Source organism: Lagopus leucura, unplaced genomic scaffold (genome assembly GCF_019238085.1).
Source record: "Lagopus leucura isolate 7727_CA_CO unplaced genomic scaffold, USGS_WTPT01 Super-Scaffold_100001, whole genome shotgun sequence".
Taxonomy (NCBI): Eukaryota; Metazoa; Chordata; class Aves; order Galliformes; family Phasianidae; genus Lagopus; species Lagopus leucura.
In genome coordinates this window covers 26,734,514-26,744,924 of record NW_024962262.1, presented here as the reverse complement: position 1 = coordinate 26,744,924, position 10,411 = coordinate 26,734,514, and the positions used below count along the sequence as shown (strand labels likewise).

At 34.5% G+C, this 10,411-nt stretch overlaps 1 protein-coding gene across 1 annotated transcript in view; it reads right to left on the bottom strand.

The window, feature by feature from the left end:
• Positions 1-1,025: 1,025 nt before the first annotated feature.
• SCEL (sciellin) overlaps positions 1,026-10,411 on the bottom strand; it is a 52,306-nt gene continuing 42,920 nt past the window's right edge. Inside the window, exons 14-19 of the mRNA XM_042868494.1 lie at positions 9,692-9,781; positions 7,319-7,393; positions 6,306-6,414; positions 4,474-4,576; positions 3,689-3,721; positions 1,026-2,456 (exon numbers count right to left, since the gene is read on the bottom strand). Coding sequence (XP_042724428.1) covers positions 3,705-3,721; positions 4,474-4,576; positions 6,306-6,414; positions 7,319-7,393; positions 9,692-9,781 — 394 coding nt within the window. The 3' untranslated portion in view covers positions 1,026-2,456; positions 3,689-3,704. The remainder of the gene's footprint in view (positions 2,457-3,688; positions 3,722-4,473; positions 4,577-6,305; positions 6,415-7,318; positions 7,394-9,691; positions 9,782-10,411) is intronic.

Here is a 10,411-nt window from a genome sequence, read left to right as displayed (position 1 = left end):
AGTAGTAGTTCCTGAGGGTTCAATAGGCATACAGATATCAAGTGTGCAGACTGTGCAGATAACCTGTGGTCTACAGGCTGTAAGAATTCACCCTGCACAAGTCATGGAACATGGCAAAAACATGAATGGGAACATACTTTATTTCACATACCAGAGTATTAAACCATCTGGTTAAAACATAGGTAGTGCTGGGGGATAAATTAATCATGTCCCTCCTACTTTATGGGCAGTGCTCTTTTGAAAGAGAACACTACTATCTCCACAATTTTAAAAGATGAGAGTTTTGAGGGTGTCCGATACTAGCAAATGTGCTTTGAGAATATCTGCAGATTCTTATCCCTAAAATGCATGGAGTGTTTCTTAAATCTTCATTTTACTGATGTGGGAGATAAGAACTGAGTTGGTCAGGCCAGGCAAAGCGCATGAGACTTTGAAGATTTCGAAGTCAAAGAAGTAAATATAAAATAGCCTTACGATCTCTAGGACTATTCATCACTTACGCGGTTAAACAAAACATTTTTTAGTTAACAATTTCAGGCTTTGGCATATCAAACCTATCTAGGTGTCTTTATCCACTGTCGTTATGGAATGGAGTGTGTCTCTGCTGTTAAGCTGGGGTGAAGAAAAATGAGATAATCTGGTGCAGTGGAAGGGAAAAAAGAAGGCTACATTTCTCTCTTGCAGTCTGATACTTATTTGACTGGAAGCTAGAACTGTCTCCTCGGGTATCAGTAGTTACTGTGAACAACAAGCAACCTTAGGATCCTAAAGCAAAAACAATCAGGAAAACCGGTATATTTTATCCTAAATAACAGGATTTTTAAAATATCAAGAGAAGAAAGTGTATAAGTGACTCATACATGTTTAAGGAGATACACACTGAACACATACAACTTCCAACATGACATGCATCTCCATATCAAGGAGAAATACAGAGAGCTGTCCTACTGAATAAAAGCAAGGACTGTTTGCAGTTGACCACATTTTCATAAGCTAATGAGGCTCTATAAAGAAGAGAGACTGTCTTGTCAAACTCATAGAGGCATTTATTGCAAGAGGAAAAAGACTAGAAGACAATATTAACATGCTTGTCACTTTGCTTCAAGCAAAGACTGAGTGTTCTGTAAGAACCTATATAGGATACAGCAGAATACAGTACAACAGTGAAACAGTTCTTGTGACGCTCCTCCTACTTGTAAATATGTAAATATGTAATGAAGTAGTCTTGATGCCATCTACATATGTATATGCATGAATGATTTTTTTCCCCTGTAGAGCTATGCCCAAGATTTGCAAAAGAAACTATCCATTACACACTGAGAAAATGGGCCTGATGAATCACAAAATCCCACATAATTTAGTACATCACCTCTCAATGCAGCTTTTCAGTCTAATTTAAAGCATTATTGAAGATAACACATTCATTAAAACAGCTGTCAGCAAACTGCTCATTTCAATAGTTCATGGAAGTACCAGTCAAAGAGAAATAAAACACCACATGCTAATGATATGCAAAAAGGACAAAAAACAATTCCGTTTTGATACATCACTATTGAGATGTTAATTTGATTTTTTTTATGAGTACTGCTATCTGTGCTTTTATATGGTAAATATCACACATCACAAAACCAGTGTTTCTTTTCAGGAAAATTACAACATATGATAATTAAAAAAAAAAAAATAATCAATCCACATTGCAAAATAGCCAGTGCTGTTCAGCAAGGATGACTTGATGAGCACAGAATTATTATTTATTGTTTCTGTATTGTTACTTCTCTGTCAGTGAGTATTTAAGTACCAGATATTTGGATCCAGAGTTTTCTCCTGGTTTCTCAAACACTGGAATGCACTGGATTCTAATGTGCTGTCTCAGGTAAATATCCAGCAACTTCCATTGTAATTCAGCCTTAGGAATAACTGTTGGTCTCTGAACAGGACCAAATTTGTCACCCAATATTAAAACTCCTCTATGGATTTTCTCCACCAGTTTTGCAAGTCTCATTACACCAGTAATGCACACGGTAATATTGATAATAATTTAACTAAAGCATGTCATCAGCAATGGGCACACAATAGAAAAAGAAATAATAGAAAACAGATAATAACAGATTTTCTAAAGCTACTACCATTAATTCATAATCATTTTTCATAAAAATAATTAAACAAATTATGTACTGTTACATGACTCTTTCATACAACAGTATGTACACTCTTTACGCTAGGCTAAACAGACTGCATCATATTCAGTTGAGGGCCCAAAGGTTTAAATCATACAGAAATTCTTACCTCCTGTCTCTATTAGAGCAAGTGCAAACAAGGAGAGGAAATCTGGCAGTGACAGACATTCAACAGTCTAATATTAATCTATGGATTTGGCACTTTTCAGTTTTGTAAGCTCTGGTCAGGTCCAGCAGATTCCAAGCACTCAACTCTGTCACAGTCATAACTAAGAAGTCCTTTTCAGCAGAGAGGTAAGGGAGGAAAATCAGTTCTGAGTATTATGATCTAAAACACCTCAAAGCATAGAATAGCAGTCGATATCTTTGTTTTTCCAGTAAACCACTGAAATAATTATTTTAGGCAATTAAGGCAAATAACAATTAAGTGTCGCAGAAACATAACAGAGAATGAAGTCATTTCAGTTTCTGTACTTCAACAGATATACACTGTCCAAAAATAAAAAGCTTTCAATGTAGGCTCAAGAGAAGGAGGTCATCTGTCTCGATGTCAGTGTCTAGAGATCGGAACTATTTACCCCAGGTTCCTTTGTAAGCAGTGGAAAGTAAAATATCTGTTCATAACATGGCTAACCTCATCATAAAATAGATACTTTCAATCTGACCAACCAGTTCCTAAAATTATCTACTTCCTCACCGAAGATGTTTACATTTATAAGAGATTAATCCATCCCAGATATTTAGACAGGCAGCTTAATAGAGTAAGAAATACAAATACAACATAATGTCAGGCAAAGCACGTATTCTGTGACTTCATGGCAACTATGAAGTGTGCACTTCTTAAAAAAAATTCAACTGCTAATACCAGGATTACCAGGATTAAAGACATGGAGTGGGATACTACTGTGATAAATCAACTAACAATTTTTTTGTTTATAATGCCTCTGCCGTTAATAGAGGCAAATGTATTCTCCAAATATACTTGTTCTATCTTAAAATTATCATTTAAGTTATTTGGGAAGAATCTTCCTCTGGAGATTCACGTCTGTCTTCAAAGCATGAAGAACCCACCTCACTCTATATGAAACCAGTAGTTTTAACTGAATAACTGACTTCTAGATGGCTAATCACAGATGAGATTAATACCTTTCATGCTTCACAAAGATAACAGTTTCTTATTTATAAGGAGATATGGTTGCAATAAAAAGAATAAACAGCCTTCAGAACTGATGTGTAAGTATGTCCTACTCAGAAGTATGTCCTATTCAGAACATTTCAATAAATTATCATTATCATACAGTTTAGCAGTGATGAATATACTGAACAATAGATATCTTGTTTTGCTTTCTGGAATCTGTGTATGAAAAGGCATCTCAATTCTCATGGAATTCATTCCTTTGAGAACCATGCAGTAGGGCATTCTAGAAATAAAAACTGATTGTGTTCCTCAACAGTTTGAAGTAACAGGCCAATACACTTAAGTAAACACAAGTGGGACTTCTTTGTCTTACTTTCTGTATGTCAAAATTAGTAGATCCATTTTTCTGCAAGAGAAAAAAAAAATGATTAGAGATGCCAAACACAGAAGCAGTCTCTAAATGTCACACAAGTAAAACTTTAGGTCTTCTTTTTTTCTTAGAAAATCAATCGGAGTCTGATTATCACTTCTTGTCACTTGCTCAAAGATGGTATATACATTTATAAAACAATATGCATACTTTTGGTACTTCTTTCTACAGTTTTATAACAGTCACAATGCCTTATTTTTTAAATATGATTAATTGTAAAATTCACTCTTCCCATCAAATTTTGCAATGGCTTAACAACACTGTTCTTTAACAACACAAATTGATTAATTTCAGTTTACGTGATCATATCTCAAAAAAGCCCATAAGGCAACACTAGCTTATTATAACTTTTCATCTAGGTTTAAGTTTGTCTTTATTTGGTATAGAAGTACTGTTTTATAGTATTATGAATTAATAATTGCCATGAACAAAGAAGATTTAAAGTCTAACAACTTCTAGAGAAGTTAATGAAATAAAAGCTTCATTCTTTGCCACCTTGCATATTTGTTTACTCACTATCCTCCTCACAAAGTAAAGAATGTCAGTCAGTATAATATTTTCATTATAATTTAATAGATTTTTTTAATTTCCCTTTTTTTGAGGCAGACTTTGAAAAGGTTTGCATACACTGATATAAGCAAAAGCAACAGACTTGTAATATACTGAAGTTTTCTGAATGTTCCTTACGTTTTTTTCCTCTGTTCAATATAATAAATCTTGCATCTTACCCTTAATTTTGGAGTAGCAAGGCTCACAATGTACAGTTTGTCTGTAAATCCAAACACTGTCTCCTGCTTTCAGATCTTCCAGTGGTCTTTTGCATACTTCACACTTCAAAGTGCAAGTAAAAGTAAAAACAAAAAATAAAATAAAGCCCTTCATTACTATTCATTTCCAGCATACACATTCATAAAGCAAACATATCCAGATCAGAACAGCATTTGTGAGTACTGTAGTATCATGAATTCTGAATTTAAAAAAAAAAAAAAAAAAAAAAAAAAAGTATTTACATGAAATAAACTATAAATGTAAAAATAAAATTTTCAGACCTCTAGAAGTCAGATATCTGAATCTCGGCTGGTTGTCTAGGTTCTATTTATCATCACTAACCTCTCTCTCTCCCCCAGACATTTCCAGAGGGTAATTTCTATCTTCACTTAGAATTTGATTCTAAAACAAGATGATTCACCATTTCAAGATCCCCTTCTGTTTTCACTGAGTAAAGGAAGCATAATTAAACATCCAACTCAAAGTAGAACTCAAGGAATCTGAACTTTCTTATTGCAAACTTTTTATAATACTTTACCTCAACCATTATATATATTTCCCATTACTGAAGAATCCAGAGACTTCTTTAACAAATATAAGAAAAAGCTAAATTCTGAGCTAAATTTCCCTTGTTTCATGTATTGAACTGCACAGATAAACACAAAGACTGACTTCCCAAAGTCACAAGGAGAGCATACACTGAGTGTATCAAGAAACACTCTCATTCTATTTACAGAACAGAATTTTGAACATCAGATAATACTTAGTTGCTTAATTTTCTGCCAGCAATTTCATAAATGTGTAGTTACAGAAAACTTAAGCTGACTTTTGCTGGGAAAACACATTGCCAACTGGGAATATGTATCAAAAAGGATACAATCTAATCAGAAAGCTTAAATATTTAAAAAATAATTCAGCTGATAACAACAGAAGAAATTATCAGTCCTAACTGCATTCAAAAATAATTCCTCTTTATGTGGGTTCATCCATCTAAAAAGGATGGAAGCAAACCAGAGTTTGTATTTGTAATAACAATTTTGAGAAAGTATTACATAGTGATTGTCAGAGATGAAATTGCATTGCTAGTGCTCACTATTCAGGTTTGGGTGACTTTTCATGCAACAGCTGGGTAAAAGAGTAGGTCTGAGAAACAGAAACTATGGTAGACTGGGCAGAAAGTGATCTATGCTAATGAGGGGGTTTTGCACGAGTAATTATTGTTACAACAACAAATCATGCGTGAAGATGCAAGCAGAATTAAAATTATTTTATTATACAGCAGAAACTCTCCATAGCAACAAAATCTTAACTGATATTTTGATCCCAATGGGAAAGTGATTTCAACCCTATTATTTATGTAAATTCTTCTTACTAGTGCCTTTGAGTGTGGCTTTAACCGAGAAAATTCACAAAACTTCATAGAAAAGAAGTAGAATAAGATTTTACAGTACGATTAAACTATAAATAGGATATAATTCACTGTATCAGTCAGGAAGTATGTATAACTGAAGGCTTATAAATATGAATCACATTCAGGATATGTCCTGCTGTATCCTTTATCCTTCTGGTTTTTGCAAGAGAAAGGAAGGAGAGGCAAGGAGAGGGAGAGGGAAAGGACTGGGGAGGAAAGAGAAAGACTAGAGACAAGTACTTCCTAGATTATTCTTCTCCTTAAGTGTGCAAGCCTTCCTCATCTCCCACGCCTAAGGCCTAACTATTCACTTATTAGATGTGTAATATAACGTAAGTATATTTACATTTTATTTCGTAATAGTACGTGAAATTTTCTTACCTTGAAGCAAGTTGAATGACAGCAAATTTGCAAGGCATCTAAGATCATTTTGGCATCTATGCCCAAGGGCTTCCTGCAGTATGTACATATATCTTTTCCAATTATACTCCTGTGTATATAATATTACATCAGCTGTCAGAAAAAGAGCAATCTCAAGGAGAAAACTGATAATCTTAGTGCACTGTGTGTATTTTCAAGGCAGCTATATAGGACATATGTATAAAACAGCTCACCTAGTATTTATAACAACATCAATGTTTTTAAATATTTTCTCTTTTTTTTTTTTGCATCCTTGTAAGCCATCAGTGTATGTATTAGCTAGGTGCAACTGTTAGTGCTGCTTTGTATTATAAAATTAACTGGTCCTGCTCCTTTCCAGTCAATGATAAAACAATGTATTCATTTCTTAATCATCCCCAGAGTTTCTTATACTTACACTGAAAAGGATACAAGTTTTTATGATTCTATGCATTTCCAAGTAATGGAAATATCCAAATTATCTGAACTGAAAGCAGTGTGCACATTTAATTTTTTTTTCTTCTCAAGAGATATTACTGATTTGAACAAATATTCTTCTATGCTTGGGAAAATATTTACTGGTGTGAAAACATGAAATTTTTAATCAGCATTATCATGTGAACCTATTCTACCACATCCGGACTTAAACTTGGTCACATAAACACTATTTTCAAAAAGGAATGGAATTTTGCAGAGAAAGTAGCCAGCAGAGTTAGAAACCTACAGAATCACAAATCCAACTCTACCACTTAAGGCCCTGGCTATTGTTTCTAGATGTTTTATATGTCAGCTCCAACAAGCCCACATAATATTAGGCTGTCAAACTGTAGTAATGATTTGAAGACAAGATCCTACTAAAAGGGAGTGCTGTATGAAAAGCTGTCTGACTAGCCTAATGATGACTTCCACTGCTCTCTTTTGTTCGAACACCTGAAAAGCTAATGTAAAACATCTGTGCCCTTTGATACTGCATAATATTATTAATGTGTACTTACTGATCAGAAGTAGAGTAAACAGTTTTGATAGTATTTCCAGTTATATTTTCATCATAGGCATGACGTGATGAATTTCTGCAAGGCAGTAAATACATAAAAATTATGAAAAGCTACTTTTTATTGTAAAAGGCTTCACTACACTGATCATATGGAAATTAAACAAATGTAACACTGTTGTAAAAAAAAAAAAAAATCCTATTTGGTTATGAGTTCTTTTTTTGCTTTCATCAAGACATATATATTAAACAAGAAAGTGTAACTTGGACATAAAGTATCCCTACACTGTGTTTATGTGCTGTATGATTCTTTAGTATTTCAAAATGAAATACTCCACAAGGCTACTGAGTGAAATCTACACTACAGCAATGGTTTTGCCTGTGCTCATATCTCAGCCTATATTATACTTACTATGAAATGGTGACATGCTGCGTTTTTGCAATTTTTGTCTTCTTTCACTAGTCCTCTGTCCAACTGTCAAGTAGCCGAACAAAATTACAGTATGTCCTTAGAAGTAGACTGAGGGTCTTTGTAATACAGGTTGTTTCATGTGTGATTTGCATTCCTTGCGATAACTGAATTTAGCTGCCAGAGCAGTTAATTTTTCCTTTTTTTTTCCTGGTTACTTTTACTTAACTGTCAGTTTTGTTTGGCATGGAAAGGATGAGCAACTATATGACAGCTGAACAAGCCATCTTGTCATATATGTTTTGAACATTTCTGAACTGATTTAATTACCCTCATTCTTCCAGAAATTCATAAGGTATATGCTAATTCGTGGAATCATAAAATCACCAAGGTTGGAAACAATCACCCAAGATCATCCAGTCCAAGCATCCCCTATCACCAGTATTTCCCACTAAACCATGTCCTTCTGTCCACTACATCTAAACATTTCATGAACACTTCCAGGGATGGTGACTCAACCACTTCCCTGGGCAGCCCACTCCAGTGCTTGACTACTCTTTTGGAGAGGACGTTTCTCCTAACATCCAATCTGAATCTACCCTGGTGCAACTTGAGGCCATTCACTCTAGTCCTATCGCTAGTTACATGTGAGAAGAGGTCAACCCCCACCCCGCCACAACCTCCCTTCAGGTAGTTGTAGAGAGCATTAAGGTCTCCCCTGAGCCTCCTCTTCTCCAGACTGAACAATCCCAGGTCCATCAGCCACTCCTCATAAGACCTGTGCTCCAGACCCCTCACCAGCTTCATTGCCCTTCTCTGAATACGAACCAGGGCCTTGAGGTCTTCCTTGTAGTGAGGGGCCCAAAACTGAACACAGTACTCAAGGTGAAGCAATTTAATGTAGTTACAACAGTCATGATAATTTAACATAATTATTACGTTTTATATCAATCTTGCATGCTATTATTCAGTAACGCTGTGAAATTTTTTTATACTTATATGTGCTTGCAGAATGTCTTTTCAGGTAAAGTTAACAGACTGACAACATGCATGCGTGGGGTATTATACAGCCCAGATAGACCTTACACTTACCTGTCTTTTTACATTTGTTGTAATATAAAAATAAATTTGTTGTATTTTATGCAACACCAGAAATCTATTAAAATTGTACAGATAATGAGAAATGTAAATGATAAATATTTTATATTTTACAGAACATCATAATATGCATGCCATTTAATAATAATGCAAGCCTGGATTTGCTTGTCACAAAAAACTTCCTCAGATAAACATGCAACGATTTCCTCTTACCAAGAGACATGGTTTTTAGCTAGTTCTATTTCATATCCCTATAACACATTTTTTTTCCCACTCAGAATTGAACGCTTTGAGTGACAGAGTCCAAATAGAGAAGGAGAACTGGTTTTAAAAATAATTTATACTTGATTAAAAAGTCAGAAACCCAGGTCACAGCAATAATGTTTGGGGTAAGAGATGAAACAAGGGCTAAGATTCATCCCATACAGCTTTAGGAAATTCAGAAGCCAACTCAGTGAATAATGTAATTTTTTCTTTACAGCCTTGGAAAGAAATAAGCTCTCCTACAGCACGGTGCATCTAGCATCTAAGTAACATGCTGGATTACCTTTGCTCTACTGATTATGTAAGAATTTTGGCTCAACAACTCTTCTAAATTTCATGTGGCCTCAGCCACATCTCTAGAGCTACACAAGGTATACCTAGCCCTGCCCACTCTGTGCACTGAAGGTTTGCTTTGTGGGCTTGTATTTCTGCAGGAAAAATTTGAAAGGAGTCTGGCATTATATCAGAGACCAGTGTGAGGTTTTCAAATATCCCTGAAATTTCTTGCACAAAGATGCTTTCTCTTTCTTTCTTTTTTTTTTTTTTTTTTTTTGGCAAGAAATTGCACTTCAAATGTAATGATTCTCAATTAATTGTCCACTGTACCTGCTCTTTCTTCTGCTGTCACTGAGGTAGGTTACTTCTGGGACATTATTTGAAGCACTTGGAGGATTTTCATATATTTGCTTAGTTATGCTAAAAAAAAAAAAAAAAAAAAAAAAAAGCAACAAGAAAGCAGTATTTATAGAAGTCCTTTTCAGCTACGCAGCCTTCAGTTACACTTTTGCCCATAAATGGAGAAGCTTATGTTAGTGACAGCAGTTAAAGAAACCTAATGTTTTCCTACTGTTGCTAAATTGTTGCTTGTGGAAAACAACAGAATCACAGATATGTAATTTTAAGCCCTCAGTTTATGCTAGTAGATAAATACATATCAGAAACTTCCCCTAACTTAATTGAACCTTAGTTTCCTCGAAGTGCTCACTGAGGTTTTCAGCTGTAGAGTTTCAATGGTTAATAATATTCTGCATGTTCTTAGCAATATTCCACAATATTTTATTCTCATTTTTACTGTACTTCAGTTCCAGCTCAGAAATTTAATATTTTATTTATATATATACATACATACATATAAATACTAGACTAATGTTTTCATCAGTAATGATGAGCTAAACAGATACAGACTCTTATTTAAAGAAGCAGGATTATGATTCAAGCAGAATAAACCTTGTCTTCTGCAATTTTCCATCAGTAAAGATAATATGCCATCAAACAGGAATAAACCTTGTCAGATAAATTATAGGATTTAAGTAATAAGTGCTAATA